General features: G+C 50.5%; 1 protein-coding gene across 1 annotated transcript; it reads right to left on the bottom strand.

The window, feature by feature from the left end:
* Window positions 1-7,645: 7,645 nt before the first annotated feature.
* Window positions 7,646-8,671, bottom strand: PATE3 (prostate and testis expressed 3). The gene is made up of 3 exons (XM_038753356.1): window positions 8,620-8,671; window positions 8,172-8,294; window positions 7,646-7,851 (listed from the first exon to the last, which is right to left on the bottom strand). Exons 1-3 carry the CDS (start codon window positions 8,669-8,671, stop codon window positions 7,730-7,732), a joined length of 297 nt encoding a protein of 98 aa, XP_038609284.1. The 3' UTR covers window positions 7,646-7,729.
* Between the last annotated feature and the right edge of the window lie 18,072 nt (window positions 8,672-26,743).

Here is a 26,743-nt window from a genome sequence, read left to right as displayed (position 1 = left end):
GCCCTGCTCTGCTTCCTGGAAGGTGAGCCAGAACACTACCCGGTGGGCCGAGACCGGGCCCGGGACCCGTGGTGGGCAGGGGCAGGCCTCTAGTGCAGTCATTCAGTGGTACTTATTGAGCGCTGACTGAGGCACAGATGAGTTAAATGATTTGCCCAAGCAGCAAAGTGGTGGAGCTGAGATTAGAACCCAGGTCCTCCCACTCCCAGGCCCGTGGTCATCATCGTCATCAATCGTATTTATTGAGCGCTTACTATGTGCAGAGCACTGGACTAAGCGCTTGGGAAGTACAAATTGGCAACATCTAGAGACAGTCCCTACCCAACAATGGGCTCACAGTCTAAAAGGGGGAGATGGAGAACAAAACCAAACATACCAACAGAATAAAATAAATAGAATGGATATGTACAAGTAAAATAAATAAATAAATAGAGTAATAAATCTGGTCATGTGTTCTCATCCCAGCTCCACCTTGCTGGGTGACCTTGGGTAAGCCACTTCGCTTCTCTGGGCCTCAGTGACCTCATCTGGAAAATGGGGATGAATAATCATAATAATGATGGTATTTAAGTGCTTACTATGTGCCAATCACTGCACATAGGACTACAGTCTTCACTGTGAGCCCCATGTGGGACAATGTGATGACTGAACAGTGCTTGGCACATAACAAGTGCTTAACAAATACCATTATTATTTACAATACAGCAGTAGAGACAATCCCTACCCACAATGGGCTTCCCCTGGGCTGGACTGGTCTGGACTACATAAATATAATTCTATTTATTTTAATACTTGTTTTACTTGTTCTGATGTGTATATAAAGCTTTAAGTCTATTAATTCTTATTGATGCCTCTTTCCTTGTTTTGATGTCTGTCTCCCCCCTTCTAGACTGTGAGCCTGTTGTGGGCAGGGATTGTCTCTCTTTGTTGCTGAATTGTACTTGCCAAGTGCTTAGTACAGTGCTCTGCACACAGTAAGCGCTCAATAAGTACGATTGAATGAATGAATGTGCGGAGAGAAGCAGCATGGCTCAGTGGAAAAGCGCGGCCTTGGAAGGCGGAGGTCATGGGTTCTCATCCCGACTCCGCCACTAGTCAGGTGGGTGACTTTGGGCAAATCACTTCACTTCTCTGGGCCTCAGTGGCCTCATCTGCAAAATGGGGATGAAGACTGTGTGGGGGACAAGTGTGACTGTGAGCCCACTTTAGACTGTGAGCCCACTGTTGGGTAGGGACTGTCTCTATATGTTGCCAACTTGTACTTCCCAAGTGCTCAGTACAGTGCTCTGTACTGAGCACTGTACGATGAAGATGATGACAACCTGATCACCTTGTATCCCCCTCCACCGCTTAGAACAGTGTTTTGCACATAGTAAGTGCTTAATAAACGCCATCATTATTATTATTGTTAGTGAGCAACAGTTGTTCCCGGTGAGAGCGTGGCCTAGTGAGTGACAGTTGTCCTTAGAGGGGGCCGGGCCTAGTGAGTGACAGTTGTCCCCCGAGGGGTATGGCCTAGTGAGTGACAGTTGTGCCCAGAGCGGTGTGGCCTAGTGAGTGACAGTTGTGCCCCGTGGGGACGCGGCCTGGCTTGGGGATTGGCATCAGTGGCAGGGTGGGCAGCCGCTGTGTATGTCCGCAGCTCGGGCCGGGCCCGCGGCGAGGAGCTACCTTGACCCAGGTGAGTACCAGCTGCCCCCCTCCCACCTTGCCCCCCATCCCCACCCCCTGCACTCCCCCTGCCTGGGGCTGGGCTCCGCTGGGTGCTGGGCCAGGGGCTCAGCTTCTCTGCCCCTCTCTGTGCCCACAAGCCCGGGCTATCAAGTGCAGCAACTGCGAGAGCCAGCCCAATCGGCCCTGTGGCCCCGGGAAGCACACCTGCCTGGCCTGGCCGGGAGACTACTGCCAGCGCACACAAACCTTCTTCGGTAAGGGGCTGGGTTAATAATAAATAATAACAGTATTTGTTAAACGCTTACTATTCATTCAGTCGTATTTATTGAGCGCTTACTGGGTGCAGAGCACTGTACTAAGTGCTTGGGAAGTCCAAGTTGGCAACATATAGAGACGGTCCCTACCCAACAGTGGGCTCACAGTCTAGAAGAAGGCTTACTATGCGCCAAGCACTGGGGTGGATACGGGGTGATCAGGTTGTCCCACGTAGGGCTCACAGTCTTCATCCCCATTTTCCAGATGAGGGAACTGAGGCCCGGAGACGTGAAGTGACTTACCCAACGTCATTCATTCATTCAAATCATTCATTCATTCCTTCAATCGTATTTATTCATTCATTCAATCGGATTTATTGAGCGCTTACTGTGTGCAGAGCACTGTACAAAGCGCTTGGGAAGTACAAGTTGGCAACATATAGAGACGGTCCCTACCCAACAGCGGGTTCACACTCTAGAAGGGGGAGACAGACAACAAAACAAAACATATTAACAAAATAAAATAAATAGGATAAATATGTACAAGTAAAATTAATAGAGTAATAAATTCATTCATTTATTCATTCAATCGTATTTATTGAGCACTTACTTTGTGCAGAGCACTGTACTAAGCGCTTGGTAAGTCCAAGTTGACAACATAGAGAGACAGTCCCTACCCAACAGCGGGTTCACAGTCTAGAAGGGGGAGACAGATAGCAAAACAAAGCATATTAACAAAATAAAATAAATATAATAAATATGTACAAGTAAAATAAATAACTAGAGTAATAAATTCATTCATTCATTCAATCGTATTTATTGAGCGCTTACTGTGTGCAGAGCACTGTACTAAGCACTTGGGAAGTACAAGTTGGCAACATATAGAGACAGTCCCTACCCGACAGTGGGCTCACAGTCTAGAAGACTGTAATAAATATGTACAAACATATATATAGGTGCTGTGGGGAGGGGGTAAGGCGGGGGGGGGATGGGGAGGGGGAGGAGAGGGAGAGGAAGGAGGGGGCTCGGTGTGGGAAGGCCTCCTGGAGGAGGTGAGCTCTCAGTAGGGCTTTGAAGGGAGGAAGAGAGCGAGCTTGGTGGATGGGCAGAGGGAGGGCATTCCGGGCCCGGGGGAGGACGTGGGCCGGGGGTCGATGGCGGGATGGGGGAGAACGAGGCACAGTGAAGTCACCCAGCTGCCAAGTGGCGGAATCAGGTTTAGAACCCACACCCTCTAACTCCCAAGCCCAGGCTCTTGCCACTGAGCCACGCTGCTTCTCTAGGGCAGTGATGCATAAGTGAGGCATTTGCTGAACACCCACCACCTGCCCTGCCCTAATCAATCCACAGTATTAACGGGCTACTTGGGAAACTCCTGCAGAGTTAGGAGACATGAGTCCTGCCCTCAAGGAGCTTACTCCAGTGCTTAGAACAGTGCCCAGTGCTTAGAACAGTGCTTGGCACGCAGTAAGCGCTTAACAAATACCATCATTATTATTATTATCCTTAGGAAAGGCCAACAAAAGCACATGACACAGGATGTGGCCGTGGCTTGGTACCCTGTGTCGACGGAAATATTCATTCATTCATTTATTGAACGCTTACTGTGTGCAGAGCACTGTACTGAGCGCTTGGAAAGTACAATTCGGCAACAGATAGACAGCCCCTACCCAACAACGGGCTCGCAGTCTAGAAGGGGGAGACAGACAGCGAAACAGAACAAGTAGACAGGTGTCAATACCATCAAAATAAATAGAATTATATTCATTCCTTGATTCATTCAATTGTATTTATTGAGCGCTTTCTGTGTGCAGAGCACTGTACTATGCACTTGGGAAGTACAAATCAGCAACATACAGAGACAGTCCCTACCCAACAACGGGCTCACAGCCTAGAAGGGGGAGATGGACAACAAAATAAAACAAGTAGACAGGTGTCAATACCATCAGAATAAATAGAATTATAGCTATGTACACATCATTAATAAAATAGAGTAATAAATATGAATATACACAAGTGCTGTGGGGAGGGGGAGAGGGGAGGGCAGGGGGAGGTGATGGGGTGGGGAGGAAATACATGAAAGAAGAAAAAGATGGAACGCCTATCTTTAAGAAGCTTATGTTATAGAGGGGAGGCCAGCAGGCAGAAGTGTTATTAAGCTATAATAAAGACATTTATTACTCTGTGTCAAACGTGGTCTAAGGACTGGGGTGGATACAAATTAAGTACATGGGGCTCACATCCTGATCAGGAGGGAGAACAAGTATTTAATCCCTATTTTATCCTTATTGAGGAAACTGTGGCATAGAGAAAATAAGTGACGTGTCCAAGATCATTCATTCATTCATTCATTCATTCAATCGTTTTTATTGAGTGCTTACTGTGTGCAGAGCACTGTACTAAGCGCTTGGGAAGTACAAGTTGGCAGCATATAGAGACGGTCCCTACCCAACAGCGGGATCACAGTCTAGAAGGGGGAGACAGACAACAAAACAAAACATATTAGCAAAATAAAATAAATAGAACACAGAAAGCACTTGGTAGAGGTGAAATTAGAATCCGGGTCCTCTGACTCCCAGGACTCTGCTCTTTCCACTAGGCCACACTGCTTTTCTATAATGGTATATGATGATGATGGTATTTGTTAAGCACTTACTATGTGCCAAGCACTGTTCTAAGTGCTGGGGTAGATACAAGGTAATCAGGTTGTCCCATGTGGGGCTCACAGTCTTACTCCCCATTTTACAGATGAGGTAATAACAATAGTAATAATGACGGCATTTATTAAACGCTTACCATGTGCAAAGCACTGTTCTAAGCACTGGGGAGGTTACAAGGTGATCAGGTTTTCCCACGGGGGGCTCACAATCCTAATCCCCATTTTACAGATGAGGTAACTGAGGCCCAGAGAAGTTAAGTGGCTTGCCCAAAGTCACACAGCTGACAATTGTCAGAGCCGGGATTTGAACCCATGACCCCTGACTCCAAAGCCCGGGCTCTTTCAATCAATCAATCAATCATATTTATTGAGCACTTACTGTGTGCAGAGCACTGTACTAAGCGCTTGGGAAGTACAAGTTGGCAACATACAGAGACAGTCCCTACCCAACAGTGGGCTCACAGTCTCCACGCTGCTACTGAGGCACAGAGAAGTTAAGTGATTTGCCCAAAGTCACACAGCTGATAAATGGCACAGCCAGGATTAGAACCCACAACCTCTGACTTCCAAGCCCCAGCTCTTGCCCCTTAGCCACGCTGTGTATGTTAAGTGCTTACTATGTGCCATGTGATGTACTAAGCACTGGGGCAGATACAAGTTTCCTTCATTAGGGCTTTTGGTGTTGGGGTCTCCCTAGCAGGGGAATGGGGGGAACCTATCTCACACCCTCCCCTGATTTCTTTTCCTCTCCCCTCTCCCCAGATGGACACTCTCAGGAAATCTATTATTCTTGTGTTTCCTACTGCCGGCCTGGCGTCCATAAAAGTGGGAGAAAGCGATACGACATCTTCTGCTGCAACGACCAGGACTTCTGCAGTAATGCATTCTAGCCCCTCCCTCAACTTCTCCCCGTGGGAACCCACCCTGAGTGATGCTCAGGTTCCTTTGCAGAATCCACCCTCAATTTAATGACGCCTACTGCCTTTTCCCATCACATCCCCCACTTCCCCTTCCCTCCTCCACGAGGCCGGGGGTGAGTATAAATAGATGCGTTGTGTAGGGGTCCTTAGTCCCATTTCCCCCTCCCTGAGTTCATCTCCTGATCTTTCCTTTTTCCTTCCCCTCATCTCACCCCGATCCCTTCCATAATTAAATCTCACACGGGACCCGTGTGGCACAGACCGCGATTTTCCCTGTCTTTTCTATCTGCTGTGGGGTCCAAGACGGCACGATCTGATGGGAAATGGGTCCGGGATGGAGGAGGCCTGGGTTCAAGTTCTGCCCCCGCCCTGCTTTGTGATCTCGGACAAATCGCCTAACTTCTCCGGGCCTCAGTTTGCTCCTCTGCAAAATGAGGGGTAATAAGAGTTGCCCTTTCTTGCCTCAGCATGGCCCAGTGGAAAGAGCAGGCATCTAAGAGGATCTGAGTTCTAATCCCAGCTCAGGAAATTGTTTGGTGTGTGACCTTGGGCAAGTCTCTTTAACTTCTCTGGGCCTCAGTTTCCTCATCTGAAAAATAAGGATTAAATATCAGTTGTCTCTTTACTGTTTAGAGCCTGAGCCCCACGTCAGGGACAGGGACTATGTTCGAACTGATTAACTCGTATCCACCCCGGTTCTTAGAGAAGAGCTTCTGATATTATTGTTATTATTATAGGATAAAATATCTTCAAGTGAAATCCCTTTGGAAAAATAAAAGTATTACTTAAATTATAACTCACCAAGCCTCCTTCCTTCTGGGGGTCTGCAAGACTGGGAATGGCAGCATATATTGGTGCTATTAGAACTACTAATAGAATTAAGTGCTTACCATGTGCAAAGCACCAGGAAAAAATACAGCATTGATCACATCCTGAGGTGTGGGTGGTAGGTCACAACGGGTCTTTCTCTGGAAACTAGTTCTGGTTTCAGGGAAAGACTTTCAAGGATGCTGGAACGAATAAAAACCGGAGTTCTAGAGCTCATTAGAGGCTGGGAGGGGAGAGAAATGAGATCAGCAACTGTGAAGCAGCCTGGATTACGGGATTACGGGAAAGAGCCCCACCTTGTTTGTGAAGGATCTGACAAGGCTTTGCCACCTGTTTGCTGTCTGACCTTAGGCAAATCACTCAACTTCCCTGGGCTTCAGTTTCCTCGTTGGGAAAATGGGGATTCCATAGCTGTTGTCCCCCTCCCTAAATCTGTGAACTCCATGTGGGACAGAGACCGCGTCCAACCTAATTGTCTTACAGCTACCCTAGTGCTTAGTTGAGTCCTTGGTTCAGAGCAATAGCTGAACAAAGGCCACAGTAGTCATTACTGTCTGAACGCCGGGAAGGAGACCAGCCCGACTCTGCTTGGCTGGGTGAGGACTCTGATGGGCTGCTAGGAGGCACTAAAGCCGTGGAAATGGCTCCTGGCAGAGGTAGCGTGGGTGGGACCAGGGCGACCTTCTGACCGACTGCCAGGGTTGGTCCGGGCCGAGGGGGAATTTGATTTTCCAGGGAAAGACCCCAAAGACACTTCAGGGCTGTCCAGATCCCCGAGTGTCATGGTTGAGTATCACAGAAGGATCTGCAGCTGTTCCTCCCTTGTGGGCAGGCTGTGGGGAGGGAAGACTGCACCTGGGGGGGGTGGGCGAGTGTGTGCGTGTGTGTTGGGGGGCTTCCATGCCCTGCTGACCTCTCCTGCCTCAGGGGCTGAGGGACGGGGAGACAGGGCCCAGTAATGAGCAAGGGTCCTGCTGACCCCTCTGCTTCCCTTCCGGGCTGAGGTGGAACTAGGAGGGAGTGGATGGTTGTGGGGTGGGCACGTGGATGAATCCCCTCAAGGCCAAATGGAGACTTAACGGAGGAGGGGCGGCTGGAAATAAGAGGTAGTCCCTGCCTCCTCCCCAACCAACTCACTCCCCCCCCAAGGGGGGCAGCCCCCAGCCTCCGATCACCCTCTGAGAACCAGAGAGATGCTCCCAGGTCCAGCACGCCGGTCGGAAAGAAATCTAGAACGGCGCAGCGCTGTGTCCAGCCGGTAGTGTTTATTGAGGAAAGAATTGAGGTGGCCTTTGGGAAGGGGGCGGAGGAGGGGCCTGGGGGTCTGATTATGAGGTGTGAGTCCCCAGCCGGGAGCTGGCTGGGCAGGCCAGCGGGGCACGGGGGCTCGGCCCTTACTTGTTGCAGTGGTCTTTGTTGCTGCAGCAGGTGTAGATGTATTTCTTTCCAAGCTTCATGTACTTCTTGGCTTTGCAGTTCTTTTCACAACTCATCCCCCCAAACTGGAGCGTGTCCCCTAGGGAGGAGAGAGGGGGGCTCAGGAAATTAGGTCACCAACACCCCATTTCTCCCCACCCCCCGCCTCAAACCCCCAGCCTCACCCCTTTCCCTACAGAGCTCCCTGTCCACTCCCTCTGGGACCCCAATTCTGCCCTCCTCGTGCCCCCAGCCCTTCCACCCAAGGTCCCAGCCCCTGTGGGTCCCTTCCTCCCACCCCCTAAGTCTCAGTCACGCCCCTCCTCAAGTGCCTCCTCACTCCCTGACCTCAGTGTTCCTGCCCTCTTCCTTCCAAGGCCCCTGCCTCCCTTCTCCCGGGCCCCGGCCTCCCTCACGCACCTAGGTAAACTCTGTATTTCAAGCAGGATTCTCCTGGCCCAGCCACGCAGGTGCCTTGGCCCATTTGGCAGTGGCCATTTGAGGCCACGATGCTGCAGGTCGTACACTTCAGAGCCGCTGCCGCTGATGGCCCAGAGAGCAACGTGTGAGACCACGGGGGCGAGGGGGGTGGAGGGGGAGCCGTGGAGGAGGTGGGGAGGGGGTCCATATGGAAGCAAGCTGGGGGATGCAGCCCCACTGCCCACCCTAACCTGTATCTGGCTCCCCAGGGACTACTCCAGCCCTGACCCCCCAACTCCTGTTCCCTGTGGGAGAAGGATCAGGAAATGGGCCCCAGAGCTTTAATCCTTCCCGGGAGGGAAGGTACAGGTGGGGACTTCCACCTGCCCGGTCCCACGCTGTCCTGGGCTCAGAACGGACCCTTCCCCGTTGCCCAGCTCGGACTCACCCCCCATGAGGCAGAGCAGAGCGGCCAGGCTCAGCAGGAGCCGTTTGTCCATTCTGAGCTTCGAGGTCGCAAGTGTGGGAGACTGAGGCGGTCGGGAGTGGGTTGGAGACAGGGGCTGCGTCTGCAGCTTCACCGCCACCTCGGCGGGCTCCTGCTTTATCCGGCCTGGCTGAGGGCGGGGAGTGGGGAGGCGGGAGAGAGGGGTGGTTAATCCCTGCTGCCCTTCCAGAGTTGGAGCATTTGAGTTGTCTCGACAGGAAGGGAGCCGCCCCAACCACTGAGGCAGGCTCTGCAGATGGTTTGATAATAATCCACCGGGCCGCAACCCGCCTCACCTCTTTGCCCAGGGCAGAGCCTGAACTTCAGATCTCCGGGGCCGGGCACAAGGAGGAGGATGCTGGACCGGCCGGATCGATTCTGAGCGGTGAGCGTGTGAGAAACGGTGGGGAAAGGAGGCCGTACCGGGGGAGCCCGGGCCGCGCCCCTGGGAGTCGCTGGCAAAGATCAATCAATCAATCAAATCGTATTTATTGAGCGCTTACTGCATGCAGAGCACGTCGGTCTGAGAGACACAGGTGCCAGCTGGCCGCCGGGGCAGGTGAGACATCGGTAGACAGCCAGCAGGTGCCGGGCAGGGCGGCACCCCAAAACGAGGCTCACCGAATGTCGACCGGGCCTCTTCGGGGAGCCCAGCCTAGGGTTGAGTCACACTATTTAGTAAGCGCTTTCTGTGAGCAGAGCACTGTACCAAGCACCAGGTGAGACTATATAGGCGGGAGTCAACAATAAACAGACACATTCCCTGCCCACAACAAGCTCACAGTCCAGAGAAGAGCTTCTCCCCCCCACCCCGGGGCCTCAGCGGGCCGGGAGCTCGGCCTCTGCCCGCTCTGTGGCCGGACGCCTGGGCGATCAAGTGCAATGACTGTGGGAGCTGTTCATTCAATCGTACTTATTGAGCGCTTACTGTGTGCAGAGCACTGGACTAAGCGCTTGGGAAGTCCAAGTTGGCAACATAGAGAGACGGTCCCTACCCAACAGTGGGCTCACGGTCGAGAAAGTCTACGGAGCCATCCCAATCAGCCCCAGAAGTTTAGCCTGTGAGCTCCATGTGGGACAGAGACTGTCTAACCTACTTGCCGTGTAGCTAGCCCAGCGCTTAGTTGAGTGCTTGGCCCGTAGTGAGGGCTAAACAAATGGCGCCGGAGTGGTTACTGTCTGAACGCCAGGAAGGAAGCCGCTTGAGTGAGGGCTCCGATGGGTCACTAAGGGGCAGCAAAGCCCTGGAAATGGCTGGTGGCGGCGGCAGTCATTCATTCGATAGTATTTATTGAGCGCTCACTATTCATTCATTCATTCATTCATTCATTCAATCGTATTGATTGAGCGCTTACTGTGTGCAGAGCACTGGACTAAGCGCTTGGGAAGTCCAAGTCGGCAACATAGAGAGACGGTCCCTACCCAACAACGGGCTCACAGTCTAGAAGGGGGAGACAGACAACAAAAGAAAACATGGGAACGGGTGTCAAGTCATCAGAATAAATAGAAGTAAAGCTAGATCAATCAATCAATCGTATTTATTGAGCGTTTACTGTGTGCAGAGCACTGTACTAAGCGCTTGGAAAGTGCAAGTTGGCAACATATAGAGACAGTCCCTACCCAACAGTGGGAGATGCACGTCATTAACAAATAATAATTATAATAATGGCATTTATTAAGCGCTTACTATGTGCAGAGCACTGTTCAAAGCGCTGGGGAGGTTATTCATCCAATTGTCGGCTGTGTGACTTTGGGCAAGTCACTTTATTTCTCCGTGCCTCAGTTACCTCATCTGTAAAATGGGGATGAAGACTGTGAGGCCCCCCGCCGGGGGACAACCTGATTACTTTGTAACCTCCCCAGAGCTTAGAACAGTGCTTTGCATATAGTAAGCACTTACTAAATGCCATTATTATTATTATTATTATTATTCAATCGTATTTATTCATTCAGTTGTATTTATTGAGCGCTTACTGTGTGCAGAGCACTGTACTAAGCGCTTGGGAAGTACAAGTTGGCAACATATAGAGACGGTCCTTACCCAACAGTGGGCTCAGTCTAGAAGAGGGAGCCGCTTACTGTGTGCAGAGCACTGTACTAAGCGCTTGGGAAGTCCAAGTTGGCAACATATAGAGACGGTCCCTACCCAACAGCGGGCTCACAGTCTAGAAGGTTACAAGGTGATCAGGTTGTCCAACAGGGAGCTGACAGTCTTCATCCCCTTTTTACAGGTGAGGTAGCTGAGGCCCAGTGAAGTGACTTGCCCAAAGTCACACAGCTGACAATTGGCAGAGCCGGGATTCAAACCCACGACCTCTGACTCCAAAGCCCGTGCTCTTTCCACTGAGCCACGCTGCTTACTGTGTGCAAAGCAGTGTACTAAGTGCTTCGAAAGTACTATTCGGCAACAAATAATAGAGGCAATCCCTAGGCCACGTTCCCAGGCCGTGGGCCAATCCGATTTTCCCGGGAAAGACCCCCATAGACCCCCTCCAGATCCACGGGCCGTCTTGGCCAAGTATCACAGAGGATTTGTAGCTTCCCCTCCTTCATGGTGGGAGTGGGCGAGTGTTTGTATGTGTGTGTTGGGAGGGGGTCCCATGTCCTGCTGACCTCTCCCTCCCCCCAGGACCTGAGTTAGGGACTGAGGGCCAGGGAATGGGTGCCCGGACCCCTCTCCTTCCCTTCTGGGGGAAGGTGGAGCAGGGAGCCTGAATCCCTTCCTTACCAAGAGGAGATTGCAAGAAGGGTGTAGGGGGGCTTCCCACTCCCCCCCACACACCTCCTTCCCCTCCCCACAGCACCTGTCCATATGTTTGTACAGATTTATTACCCTATTTTACTTGTCCATATTTACTATTCTATTGATTTTGTTAATGATGTGCATCTAGCTTCACTTCTATTTATTCTGATGACTTGACACCTGTCCACATGTTTTTGTTTTGTTGTCTGTCTCCCCCTTCTAGACTGTGAGCCCACTGTTGGGTAGGGACCGTCTCTAGATGTTGCCAACTTGTACTTCCCAAGCGCTTAGTACAGTGCTCTGCACACAGTAAGCGCTCAATCAATACAATTGAATGAATGAATGAATGAGTCCCCCCCACCCTCCTTCCCCTCCCCACAGCACCTGTCTATATGTTTGTACAGATTTATTATTCTATTTATTTTACTTGGACATATTTACTATCCTATTTATTTTGTTAATGATGTGCATCTAGCTTCACTTCTATTTATTCTGATGACTTGACACCTGGCCACATGTTTTGTTTTGTTGTCTGTCTCCCCCTTCTAGACTGTGAGCCCACTGTTGGGTAGGGACCGTCTCTAGATGTTGCCAACTTGTACTTCCCAAGCGCTTAGTACAGTGCTCTGCACACAGTAAGCGCTCAATCAATACGATTGAATGAATGAATGAATGAATCCCCCCCACCCTCCTTCCCCTCCCCACAGCACCTGTCTATATGTTTGTACAGATTTATTATTCTATTTATTTTACTTGGACATATTTACTATCCTATTTATTTTGTTAATGATGTGCATCTAGCTTTACTTCTATTTATTCTGATGACTTGACACCTGGCCACATGTTTTGTTTTGTTGTCTGTCTCCCCCTTCTAGACTGTGAGCCCACTGTTGGGTAGGGACCGTCTCTAGATGTTGCCAACTTGTACTTCCCAAGCGCTTAGTACAGTGCTCTGCACACACTAAGTGCTCAATCAATACGATTGAATGAATGAATGAATGAATCCCCCCCCACCTCCTTCCCCTCCCCACAGCACCTGTCTATATGTTTGTACAGATTTATTACTCTATTTTACTTGTCCATATTTACTATTCTATTATTTTTGTTAATGATGTGCATCTAGCTTTACTTCTATTTATTCTGATGACTTGACACCTGTCCACATGTTTTGTTTTGTTGTCTGTCTCCCCCTTCTAGACTGTGAGCCCATTGTTGGGTAGGGACTGTCTCTCTATGTTGCCGACTTGTACTTCCCAAGTACTTAGTACAGTGCTCTGCACACAGTAAGTGCTCAATAAATGCGATTGAATGAATGAATCCCCGCACCTCCTTCCCCTCCCCACAGCACCTGTCTATATTTGTACAGATTTATTACTCTATTTTACTTGTCCATATTTACTATTCGATTTATTTTGTTAACGATGTGCATCTAGCTTTACTTCTATTTATTCTGATGACTTGACACCTGTCCACATGTTTTGCTTTGTTGTCTGTCTCCCCCTTCTAGACTGTGAGCCCGTTGTTGGGTAGGGACCGTCTCTCTACGTTGTCAACTTGGACTTCCCAAGGGCTTAGTACAGTGCTCTGCACACAGTAAGCACTCAGTAAATACGATTGAATGAATAATGAATGGATGGGAGCAAGAGATAGTCTCCCGCCCCCTCCATCACCAACTCACTCCCAAGTGTTGCCCACCCTAGCCGAGTACTCCAGCAGAAGCAGCATTGACTGCATTTTCCCTAAAGCTTAGCGTAACCGACTCCATTGTACATAAGGCTCAATGGCAGGGTATGTGAGGAATAGGCGCTGGCCTTCCGAGGGAAGATTCTGTAATCAAGGAGGGCTGACATGGATCAAAGTATCCGCTACGCCCTGTTTAAAATGACCCCATCATGTGTGAGTTCTGTCTAAAACGACCCCATCCTGTGTGGGTGATGTCTCCTGCTAACATCTCCTCACAACAGGGTGCCAAAGTTTCCCACGGGTGGGAATCCTTTGTGTAGCTCCCATGGAGAACCAAAGGAAAGGGAAGAAGCGGCTGGAATCGGGGCTGTTCGTCCCTCGTACCTCTCGGGAGGTGAAAGGGTGAACAGTCAGCTTTCCTACCTCTACTGTTCTATCTGAACTCAGGTCTCCGGGTTATTATTCATTCATTCATTCAATCGTATTTATTTAGCGCTTACTATGTGCAGAGCACTGTACTAAGCACTTGGGAAGTACAAGCTGGCAACATATAAAGATGGTCCCTACGCAACAGCGGACTCACAGTCTAGAAGGGGGAGACAGACAACAAAGCAAAACGTATTAACAAAATAAAATAAATAGAATAAATATGTATAATCAAGCAATCGTATTTATTGAGCGCTTACTGTGTGCAGAGCACTGTACTAAGCGCTTGAGAAGTCCAAGTTGGCAACATATAGAGACGGTCCCTACCCAACAGTGGGCTCACAGTCTAAAAGGGGGAGACAGAGGACAAAACCAAACATTCTAACAAAATAAAATAAATAGAATAGGTATGTACAGGTAAAATAAATAAATAAATAAATAAATAAATAGAGTAATAAATATGTACAAACATATATACATATATACAGGTGCTGTGGGGAAGGGAAGGAGGTAAGATGGGGAGATGGAGGGGGGAGAAGGGGGAGGGGACGGAGAGGGCTCAGTCTGGGAAGGCTATCTTTCCTATCTTTGTCACCACCTTGGGTTCTCGAACCCTGCGGCCGATTTACACCGGCTATCTTATTTTGCTCCCTACTTGTCGATAACACAAGAAGGCCAGCCCCCAGTCTCTAGACCGTAAGTTCCCCCTCTAGACTGTAACCTAAATGTGGGCAGGAAACCTGTCTGTTTACTGTTGTATTCATTCATTCATTCATTCAGTCGTATTTATTGAGCGCATACTGTGTGCAGAGCACTGTATTGCACTCTCCCAAGCGCTTAGTACAGGGCTCTGCACCCAGTAAGTGCTCAATAAACACAATTGACTGACTGAAAGTCTCTGGCCAACCTCTTAGACCCTTGAGAACCAGAGAGACGGTCCCGGGTCCAGCAGGCGGGACGGAAAGAAATCTAGAATGGCACAGCGCTGTGTCCAGCCGGTAGCATTTATTGAGAAAGGACAGGAGGTGGCCTACACGGAGGGGGCAAGGGAGGGGCCCTGGGGGTCTGATGTCCAGCTCTGAGCCCCCAGCCGGGAGCTGGCTGGGCAGCTGGGCCGAGCAGGGGCTGGGGAGGGCCCAGCCCTTACTTGTTGCAGTAGTCTTCGTCATTGCAGCACTTGATGACAAATCTCTGTCCTCTATATGTGTAATCCTTGGACGAACAGTCCTTGATGCAACCCACCCTCCCACTCTGGAACGTGTTCCCTAGGGAGGAGAGAGGAGGCTCAGGGGATGAAGACACCAACACTCCATCTCCTCTCCCTTCCCCCCACCCCATTTCCCCATCCTTACCCCTTTCCAAATGCTCGTGGTTTCTGGCCCTTTCCCTTCAGAGGTCCCTGTCCACTCCCTCCGAGGCCCCAATCCGGCCCCCCTCATGCCCCCAGCCCTGCCCCTTTCTTCCCAGGACACCAGCCCCATTCTTCCCTCCCTCCTGCCCCCTCAGCTACTTTCACGCCCCCCGCCTATCTCCTCCCCAAGTGCCCCCTCACTCCCTGACCCTAGTGTTCCTGCCCTCTTCCCTCATGTGCCCCTGCCCCCCTTCCCCCAGGCCCCGGACACTTTGCCCCTCTCCTTCTGGGCCCTGCCCTGGCATCCCTCACCCACCTCGGTAGACTTTGTAGTTGAAGCAGGACTCTCCCTCCCGGGCCTCACAGGTGACTTGGTCCCTGAGGCATTGGCCATCTTTGCCCAGGGCCCTGCATTTTACGCACCAGAGAGGTGCCTGGTCCAAGACCCCGCTTCTTATGCACTTGCAAGCTGCCACCGCTGAGGACAAAAGAGAACAAGGCATGAGACCACAGCAGGGGTGGGGAGAGGGACGGGGAGGGAGACCACGGGGAGGCACGGAGGGAGCCTGCGTGGAAGTACGCGGGGGACCCAGCCCCGTGGCCCCCGCTGACCTGAGTCTGGCTCCCCAGGACTCAGGGGCTCCTCCGGCCCTGAGTCTCCCTGACTCCCGTTCCCTGTGAGGGGAAGGAGTGGGAAGCGGCCCCTGGAGCTTTAGCCCTCTTCCAATGGGAGGGCACGGGTTGGGGGTCTTTCCCCTGCCCAGGCCCACGCTGCCCTGGACTCAGACCAGAACCCTCCCCCTGCCCAGCTTGGACTCACCCCATAAGAGGCAGAGCAGAGTGGCCAGGCTTAGCAGGAGTTTTTTGTCCATTCTGAGCACGGAGGTCAGGGGTCACCGGTCTGGGAAGCCGAGATGCTCGTGATGGTGTCTGCCTCGGCGGGCTCCTGCTTTATTGGCCCCACTGGGGGTGGGGAGTGGGCAGGTGGGAAAGAGGGGCGGTCAATCCCTGCTGCCCTTCCAGACGGAGTTGGAGCGTGTGAGGCATCTTGCCGGGAAGGGTGCCGCCCCTCCACTCCCCAATCACCGAGGCGGTCAGTTTCGGAGGCACTGCAGATGGTTTGATAACGGTCCACCTGGCTGCAACCTGCCCCCACCCCTCTGTCCGAGGCACAGCCTGAACTTCAGATCCCGGGGCCGGCCACAAGGAATGAGGATACTGGAATGGCCCCAGCACATCCCGAGCTGATCCCAGATCTGTACCAAGAGCGGGCGAGAGGCCACGGGGAAAGGGGGCCCCATGGAGGGAGCATGGGCCCTGCCACTGGATGTCAATGATGGCTGTTGGGGCCGGGGCACTGCGGAGACTCAGGGGCTCGATCTGACCAAGCGCTTAGTACAGCGCTTTGCTCACAATAAGTGCTCAATAAATATCAATGATAATAATAACGAAGATGGTATCTGTTGAGTGGTTACCATGTGTCGAGCACCGGTCTAAGCGCTGGAATAGATTCAAGCTCGCTAGGTTGGACACAGTCCCTGTCCCCATGTGTTCTGGATACTAGGCTATTGTGGACGATGGTTAGATCCCGAATGGATCCAGGAGGGTTTGGTGGATAGTTTTTTTTTTTTTCATCAACATGTGCCTGGGAGATCCTAGAGAGCTAATGGGAGATGACCCAATTGGAGTGGGCAGACAGGGTTTTTAGGGTACCATCTTGCCCTGGTAGGTGGGGGACCCAGTGGGAAGATAAGCCACGTCATCCCCCGGGCCTGGAATGCCCTCCCTCTGCCCATCTGCCAAGCTAGCTCTCTTCCTCCCTTCAAGGCCCTGCTGAGAGCTCACCTCCTCCAGGAGGCCTTCCCAGACTGAGCCCCTTCCTTCCTCTCCCCCTCGTCCCCCTCTCCATCCCCCCCATCTTACCTCCTTCCCTTCCCCACAGCACCTGTATATATGTATATATGTTTGTACATATTTTTTATTCTATTTATTTATTTTATTTGTACATATCTATTCTATTTATTTTATTTTGTTAGTATGTTTGGTTTTGTTCTCTGTCTCCCCCTTTTAGACTGTGAGCCCACTGTTGGGTAGGGACTGTCTCTATTTGTTGCCAATTTGTACTTCCCAAACGCTTAGTACAGTGCTCTGCACATAGTAAGCACTCAATAAATACGATTGATGATGATGATGATAAGCAGAGAAGCTGCCCAGCCTATGCCATTAAAACAATAATAATAATAATGATAATGGCATTTATTCAGCACTTGTTATGTGCAAAGCACTGTTCTAAGCACTAGAATGCAAGCTTCTTGAGGGCAAGGATCATGTAGACCCTCAATAAAAACCACAAAGCAGCGTGGCTTAGCGGAAAGAGCGCGGGCTTGGGAGTCAGAGGATGTGAGTTCTAATCCCAGCTCCGCCACTTGTCTGCTGTGTGACCTTGGTCAAGACACTTAACTTGTCTGCTGTGTGACCTTGCTTAACTTCCTGTGCCTCCGTTACCTCATCTGTAAAATGGGGATTAAGACTGCAAGCCCCAAGTGGGACAACCTGATTATCTGGTATCTACCCCAGTGCTTAGAACAGTGCTCGGCACCTAGTGAGTGCTTAATAAAGACCATCATTATTATTGATAATAATTCATCAGTGGTATTTATCGAGTACTTACTTCACGCCGAGCACCGTACTAAGTGCTCGAGAGAGTCCAACCCGTGAGAGTTGGCAGCCGCAATCCCTGCACGGATTGGTGGATGGGCCCAACCCCATCCTGCCCTGGGTCACTTAATCGGGGCTCCTCTGACCCATGGGATGGACCAGCCCTGGTTAAATACCCTCATTATCACAACCCACAATGTTTGACCAAGAGTGGCATCATGTTGGACATCCAGTAGTGCTCCCTAGGGAGTTTTTGGACTCACCACACCCCTCCAGATCCAGCTCGGTCAGTGCGTAAGGCCTCCAGCTGGCCCCAAGGCCCCCTGAATATCTCCGCTGACCCTCCGGCCCCACCCCCCCAGAGAGATCCCTGGCACCCCAGCTGATCGGTCCAGTGTCACCAGGACACAAAGGAAGTCAGACCAATGCCGTTCCCAGCCGGGCATTTATTAGGACGGGAAATCGAGGGTCTGGAAGGGAGGGGTTGGGAGAGAGAGGGCGAGTTAATGGGGTCAGAGGTCAAGCTGAGGGGTCACGGATCCCAAAAGATCCGAGTGATCTCTTGGGAAGATTCTTCCCCCTCTCCCAGAGGGGGCCAGCCCAGCTCCCCCGGGTCTCCCCGGTGACTCCCCTGTGACTGGAGGGAGGGCCACGCTTGAGGAGAGGAGGGCGGCTGCAGGTCTCGGGAGGAGGTAGGGAGCTGGGAGCCGGCTCCGTTTAGAGCTGGGAGCCGGAGGAGCCCAGCGGAGAAGGTGGGCCACTAGCCCTTGTTGCAGAAGTCCTGGTTACAGCACTTGGTCACCTTCCTCAGTACTCCCTGCTTTCTCGACCCTTCACTGCAGTCTGGCGAGCAGCTCAGAAGAGAGAACAAAGAGACTTCCCCTGGGGAGGGGGAATAGGCCACATGAATCCCCCCACAATCCAGAGGCCTGGGCCAGGGGCCCCCATCTTACTCCCCGGGGAGGACCTTCTCATGAGCCCTGTGGAGTTGGAGCTCTACTCCCCACCCTCTCAACAGCCTCCCGGGCCTTCACTTCCCTGTCCCGCCCAGCCTCAGCTAGGCAGTACCTGAGACCTGGGGAGGCCCCGGGAGGCCCAGGGCTCCTGCAGTCCAGCCATAAATCAGAGGTGCTGGGAGGTGGAGGTTGGGGGGAGTGCTCTCTTTAGGCCGGGGCCCTGCTTACCCTGGAAGATCTCCTTGGTCAAACACATTCCGGGTTTTTTGATGGTGCAGGTGGTGTTTTTGTGAAGGCACGCGTTGTTCTTCAGGAAGTAACAGACCCTGCACTGAAGGGCTAGAGCTGTGGACCCAAGGGCAAGATCATCATCATCATCAATCGTATTTATTGAGCGCTTACTATGTGCAGAGCACTGTACTAAGCGCTTGGGAAGTACAAATTGGCAACGTATAGAGACAGTCCCTACCCAACAGTGGGCTCACAGTCTAAAAGGCAAGATGATGATGATGGCATTTATTAAGTGCTTAACTATGTGCAAAGCACTGTTCTAGGTGCTGGGGAGGTTACACAAGGTGATCAGGTTGTCCCTCGGGGGCTCACAGCCTTAATCCCCATTTTACAGATGAGGTAACCGAGGCGCAGAGAAGTGAAGTGACTTGCCCAAAGTCACCCAGCTGCCAATTGGCAAAGTCGGGATTTGAACCCATGACCTCTGACTCCAAAGCCCGGGGAGCCACAGTTGGGGGAGGCAGACATTAATATAAATAAATAAATTACATATATGTACATAAGTGCTGCGGGAGCAGTGGTATTCTTTTTCCTACTTAGTTTGTGAGTCCTGTGTGGGACTGGGATTTAGTAATGGCATTTATTAAGCACTTACTAGGTGCAAAGCACTATTCTAAGCGCTGGAGAGGTTACAAGGTGATCAGGTTGTCCCACGTGGGGCTCACATTCTTTGTCCCCATTTTACAGATGAGGTAACTGAGGCACAGAGAAGTTAAGTGACTTGCCCAAAGTCACACAGCTGACAAGTGGCTTGGCCAGGATTTGTTTGACCTGATTACCTTGTATCTTCCCAGTGCTTAGAACAATGCTTGATGCATAGTAAGTGCTTAACAGATACCACAATGATAATAACTATAATAATAGATGCCCATTCTCCATTTATCTACTACCTATTATGACCTATCACCCTCTGAAATGAACTCTCCCACACATATTGTTGTCTGTTTATTTGTACTGTTGTCTGTCTTCCCTCCTCTAGACTATGAGCTCATTGAGGGCAGGGATTGTCACTCTTTATTGCTGGATTGCACTTTCCCAAGCGCTTAGTACAGTGTTCTGCACACAGTAAGCGCTTAATAAATAAGATTGAATAAATGAATGAATCTGTCACCCCCAGTGACACAAGGAGCATGGCGTAGTGGATGAGTCCGAAGGTCGTGGTTTCTAAATCTGGTTCTGCCATTTGTCTGCTGTGTGGCCTTGGGCAAATCAGTTCACTTTCCTGTGCCTCAGTTATCTCATATGTATAATGGGGGTGAAGACTGTGAGCCCCAGGGACTGTGTCCAACCTGATTTGTTTGTATCCACCCCAGTGTTTAGTACAGTGCCTGGCACATAGTAGGCACTTAACAAATACCAACATAGAGAAGCAGCATGGCCTAGTGGCAAGAGTACGGACTTGGAAAAAAGAGGATGTGGGTTCTAATCCTGACTCTGCCACTTGCCTGCTGTGTGACCTTGGGCAAGTCACTTCGTTTCTCTCTGCCCCAGGTACCTCATCTGTAAAATGGGGATTAAGACCACAAGCCCCATGTGGGACAACGTGATTATCTTGTATCTACCCCAGCGCTTAGAACTGTTGTCCTCCAGCGGACTTGGCATGACTGACTCCATTTTGTGCAGGCCAAGAGCAACTCCTTTTTGTATTTTATGCAAGGCTCAACAATGGACTGTCTTCAAGGCCAATAACAAGTAACACCTGTCTATGCAAGGTTGTAGGGCAGAAAACAAGTAACTCCCGGCTGTGAGAACAGAGACTAATGAGAATTCACAGCCATCCTGTTGGTCCTAATTGGTTCCCTGAAGTTCCCATTGCTCGCTCCCGCCTTGCTGTAACTCAATAAAAGAAACAGTGGGAATGGGATCGGGGCTGCTTGCCACTCATACCTCTCTCGGGAGGTGAATGGGCAGGTAGTCAACTTTCCTCCTTTACCGCTCTATCTGAACTCGTGTCTCGGAGTCATTTTTCCTATCTGCGTCACCACTTTGAGTTCTCGAACCCTGCGGCCAATTTACACCGGTCAACCTATTTTGCACCCTGCTTGTGGATAACAGTAACTTCTTTTGGCAACCACGAAGGAACCCTCGTGCTGTGGTCTGGATAGGAACGACCTGGATAGGAACGGTAGACTCCCATAACGTGTTAGACTTCGTAAGTAAGGATCCGCTTTTAGGGTCCGACACTCCCCTTCTCTCCTTCTGGGTTGTTGGGTTAATGGTTTCTTCCTCCTCCAGCTACACGGTGGTGGATGGTTTCTCCCCCGCTTCGGTTAGAGGGGGCTGGTGGTTTCTCCTCCTGGGTTAGGAGGTGGGTTGTCAACCTCAGAAGACATTCTGAGGGTCCTAGGATGATGTCCTAGAGGTTCTTTCTGGGTTAAGCGGAAAGGGGGTTCTGGTTGTTGGAACCATGGGCTCGAGTCACTCAAAGACTGGCTCGTGTCTGGCTAAAGTTCTCCAGTCATGGGACGAGGGTCACCTTCCAGTAACTAAAGGAATGTCTAAAAAAAAAAAAGACTTGTAGGGTGTCATAAGGCCTGGACTCATTTCTGAGACCCACAGGGTCATTATTTCTGGCCCGAGGGAGGGTCTTTTGATCCTCCAACTCTTCGCAAACTCCGGGAGGTTTTACCCTGTTCCCAGTCTCACTTCAGCTCCCCACCCCCCCCTACTTATTTATCCTCCGGTGCCACTTTTAGCTCACTTCTGATGAGCGCTCCTACCTCAGAGCCCTGACTGTAAAGTTAGAGAACGACGGTCAGCCCCATGTAGCGTGGCCAGCAGCCGAGCCCGATTGGAACTTAAATGTGCAAATAGATTGGAATCACCTTTCATTATTCATTCAATCGTATTTATTGAGTGCTTACTGTGTGCAGAGCACTGTATTAAGCGCTTGGAAAGTATAAGTTGGCAACATATAGAGACGGTCCCTATCCAACAACGGGCTCACAGTCTAGAAGGGGGAGACAGACAACAAAACAAAACATGTGGACAGGTGTCAAGTCATCAGAATAAACAGAAATAAAGCTAGATGCACATCATTAACAAAATAAATAGAATAGTAAATATGTACAAGTAAAATAAATTGAGTAATAAATCTGTACAAACATATATACAGGTGCTGTGGAGAGGGGAAGGAGGTAGGGTGGGGGGATGGGGAAGAGTAGAGGAATAAGGGGGCTCAGTCTGGGAAGGCCTCCTGGAGGAGGTGAGCTCTCAGTAGGGCTTTGAAGGGAGGAAGAGAGCGAGCTTGGCATATGTGTGGAGGGAGGGCATTCCAGGCCAGAGGGATGATGTGGGCCGGGGGTCGATGGCGGGACAGGTGAGAACGAGGTGCTTAATCAGGCACAGCAGACTCTCCTGGCCGCCATCCAAGAATTAGACCGTAAATCTCCTAACTGGGACTCCTTTCATGGGATGGGCCAGAAGGAAAGGGAACCTCTGATGAATTTTTCACTCATCTTAGTGAGAGAGAAGAGGCAATGGCTGAAATAATTGTGTGCGTATGAAGGAAGAGGAGGGGAAAGGAGAAAGAAAAGAGAAGGTGAAGCAATTGCAGTTGAAGGAAATTGTCTGCTCAGGCGTCTACACCTTGCAAAGCAGGTGTCCCATAAGGCGGGAATGATGGGTGGAGAAATTGCATTTGAAGGAAATTGTATGAATGTATGAAGACTGTGAACCCCCCGTGGGACAACCTGATCACCTTGTAACCTCCTTAGCGCTTAGAACAGTGCTTTGCACATAGTAAGCGCTTAATAAATGCTTAATAAAAAATGTGTAAGAAGGCTAGAGGAAGTGTATGTGAAGGAAAAAGAGAGGAGACTTGATGGGTGGAGAAATTGCAGTTGAAGGAAATTGTATGAAGGCTAGAGGAAGTGTTTGTGAAGGAGAAAGAGAAGAGATGAGGGAATTTTGGTCGAATGTCAGTCTCCCTGTAATACTCCTGTGTTTCCCGTGCGAAAACCGGGCTCCCCTCCATCTTATCGGTTAGTCTAGGACTTGCGTGCGATTAACTCTTACGTTTTGCCCATCCACACTGTGGCTCCTAGTCCCACAGTGGAAGCTAGCTCCATGAGTCCTAAAGCAACCTGTCTTGTAACTGGTGCTTTCTTTACCATCCCGGTGTCCTGTGAGAGCCGGTACGTTTTGGTCTTTACCTGGGAAGGCCATCAATTGACCTGGACGAGACTTCCCCAGGGTTTTGTCCACTCCCCAGCCATTTTTTCGAGAGAATTGTGCAGATCCCTATTACCCCTCAAATTACCAGAAGGGATCAGTATGTTCTAGTATGTGGATGATATCCTTATTGCCGGGGCCACCGAAGATCTGGTTTGGTCTTGTTCCCTCCAGTTCCTAGCTTGTTTGCATCAGCTTGGTCTTAAAGTCAGCAGAGAGAAACTGCAGGGGTGTCAGCCCCAGGTAAAATATCTTGGGTTCATATTGCGGGCGGGAGAAAGAGCAGTCGCCCCAAAGCTAGCGAGCCTGATTCAGTGTATGCCTCGCCCCAGTACTAAGCGGGCCTTGAGAGGTTTTCTTGGAGCAGCTGGGTTTTGTCGAGCCTGGATTCCAGAATTTGGGTTGTTGACCAGGCCCCTTTTTGAGCTCCTAAAAATGACCTCCCCAGAGCCCCTGGACTGGACTCCTGAGGCTGCAGAAGCTTTTTGGACCCTAAAATCGTGCCTGAGTTCATCCCCTGCTCTGGGACTCACTGACTATAGTAAGCTGTTCTATTTGCACATTCATGAATGCCGCGGAGTGGCCTCAGGTGTCTTGTGCCAAACCCTCGGTCCTCACTATCGTCCAGTAGCCTATTATTCGGGTGTCCTCGATCCTGTCATTCTAGACCAAATTCCCTGTATCCGCTGCATAGCTGTGGTGGTAGTGTTGCTCGAAAAGTCTCTTGGGACATCCCGTTACTGTTCGGACTCCGCACGAAGTTGTGCACCTCCTTCTTGGAGCGGCCGCCCAAGCCTTATCTGTGGCACGTCTAAGTATGAGGTTGCCTTATTGGAAAATCCACAGGTACATGTGCAGCGCTGTGTCTCCTTGAATCCGGCTACCCTGCTGGAGTCCTCCCCCATGACTGACCAAATTCATGATTGTGACGAGGTACTTCGGGAAACTGTCGCTCCTCGACCTGACCTCTGCGATGAGCCTCTGTCCGCTCCTGATCTAACTTTGTTTACGGATGGCTCCTCCTTTATGGACCAAGGGGTGCGCCTAACTGGCGCTGCTGTTGTTACCCCGACCTCTGTGCCGCGGACTGGCTCCCTCCCAGCTTCTTGCAGTGCGCAGGCAGCTGAGCTTGAAGCCCTTACACAGGCATTATTACTCGATAAGGGGAAACGCGTGACCATCTATACAGATTCTAAGTATGCCTTTGGGGTCTGTCACGCTACAGGTGCCGACCTCACAAGTGGGCAATGATGCCCTGCGAGCCTATGCTTTGTCTCTCCAGGTGACTCTCGGTAAGCTGCAGACTGCTGGAATCCTCCGTCCGCCCCTCTCACCGATCACCTGCATCCATTCATCACTGGAGATTGGGTTTGGGTTAAGCACACGGTCGGCCACACTGCGCTCAAGTTGTCCTGGGTGGACACCTACCAGATTCTTTTGTCTTTCTTTTCTGCAGTTCGTGTTGCTGTGGTCCCCTCATGGATCCACCACTCCCAGGCGAAGCCCGCCGTTATGGATGCTTCGCCTCCTGATTGTGCTCCCCCGTCAATTCTGCTGACGCTTAGGATTCCGACTTGCCCGCTGTTCCAGCTTTACGGCTGCATCGAACTTCTACGGGATGGGCCTCGGTCCTGTGAGATTTTGTCTGGTTGCTTATTTGTGTGTGTTGCTGCTGCCTAGTTTTGGTGTGTGCCTTTTGGGAAGGTCAGACCGCTTGACATTTTTGCCCCCAATATCCCTCCTGAGGCTTTGGGTTACCCTTTAGCTGCAGTGTTTTGGCCTTTGGGTTCTGTTCCTTCTTTGCTTTAGTGTGCTGTGTATTTCAGCTCCTGAAGGCCTGACTCTGACGCGCTTCATCATCATCATCATCATCATCATCAATCGTATTTATTGAGCGCTTACTATGTGCAGAGCACTGTACTAAGCGCTTGGGAAGTACAAATTGGCAGCACATAGAGACAGTCCCTACCCAACAGTGGGCTCACAGTCTAAAAGGGGGAGGAGACAGAGAACAAAACCAAACATACTAACAAAATAAAATAAATAGAATAGATATGTACAAATAAAATAAATAAATAGAGTAATAAATGCCTTTGCAACCCCCGATCGTGCCCCTGTCCAAGGCCGAGATCATGGACATGCAACGCCATCTGGACGCCACATTTCACTGAGGAGGGGGGATTGTTGTGTGTGGCCTGCTCTGCTATGCCTGGACTTTTCCGTCTTTTCCTTTGCTTTGGGCTCCGGCTTTGCGGAAGACCTTTGTTATTCTGAGGAGGGTCGTAAGTACTTCCCAAGCGCTTAGTACAGTGCTCTGCACACAGTAAGCGCTCAATCAATACGATTGATTGATTGATTGATCCTCCCTGAGGTCATGGGCCTTGGAAGGATCAAAGAGGGGATTGCTGTCAGCCAGTGGACTTGGCATGACTGACTCCATTTTGTGCATACCGACAGTAACCTTCCATTTTGTGCAGGCCGAGAGCAACTCCTTTTTGTATTTTACGCAAGGCTCAACAACAGAATGTCTTCAAGGCCAACACCTGTCTATGCAAGGTCGTAGGGCAGATAACAAGTACCTCCCCTCTGTACAAGGCTGTGAGAACAGAGACTAAAGAGAATTCACAACCATCCTCTCGGTCCTAATTAGTTCCCACTGCTCGCTTTCGCGTTGCTATAACTCAATAAAAGAAAGTGGGAACGGGATTGGGCTGCTTGTCACTCGTACCTCTCTCTGGAGGTGTACGGGCAGGTAATAATAATAATGGCATTTATTAAGCTCTTACTATGTGCAAAGCACTGTTCTAAGCGCTGGGATAGTTACAAGGCGATCAGGTTGTCCCACGGAGGGCTCACAGTCTTAATCCCCATTTTACAGATGAGGGAACTGAGGCCCAGAGAAGTGAAGTGACTTGCCCAAAGTCATACAACTGAAAAGTGGCGGAGCCGGGATTTTTTTTTTTTTGATAGCATTTATTAAGCGCTTACTATGTGCAAAGCACTGTTCTAAGCGCTGGGGAGGTTACAAGGTGATCAGGTTGTCCCAAGGTGGGGCTCACAGTCTAAATCCCCATTTTACAGATGAGGGAACTGAGGCCCAGAGAAGTGAAGTGACTTGCCCAGAGTCACACAGCTGACAAGTGGCGGAGCCGGGATTTGAACCCATGACCTCTGACTCCAAAGCCCGGGCTCTTTCCACTGAGCCACGCTGCTTCTCGCGGGTAGTCAACCTTCCCACCTTTCCTGCTCTATCTGTACTCATGTCTCCGAGTCATTTTTCCTATCTGCATCACCAACTTGGGTTCTCGAACAGAGCTATAATTCTATTTATTCTGACGGTTTTGACACCTTTCTACGTGTTTTGTTTTGTTGTCTGTCTCCGCCTTCTAGACTGTGAGCCCATTGTTGGGCAGGGACCGCCTCTATATGTTACCGACTTGTACTTCCCAGGCGCTTAGTCCAGTCTTCTGCACACAGTAAGCACTCAATGAATACAATTGAGTGAATAAGTGCTAGGCACATAGTAAGTGCTTAATAAATACTATTATTAATAATAATAAATTAATGATATATAGATATATTATTTATTATATTAATAACACCATGTTAATAATGCTATTTTCTAGAGAAGCAGCATGGCTCAGTGGAAAGAGCACGGGCTTTGGAGTCAGAGGTCATGGGTTCAAATCCCGGCTCTGCCAATTGTCAGCTGGGTGACTTTGGGCAAGTCACTTAACTTCTCTGTGCCTCCGTTATCTCATCTGCAAAATGGGGATTAAGACTGTGAGCCCCCTGTGGGACAAC

Source organism: Tachyglossus aculeatus, chromosome 11 (assembly GCF_015852505.1).
Source record: "Tachyglossus aculeatus isolate mTacAcu1 chromosome 11, mTacAcu1.pri, whole genome shotgun sequence".
NCBI classification, from domain to species: Eukaryota; Metazoa; Chordata; class Mammalia; order Monotremata; family Tachyglossidae; genus Tachyglossus; species Tachyglossus aculeatus.
This window is presented reverse-complemented; position numbering and strand designations above follow the sequence as displayed.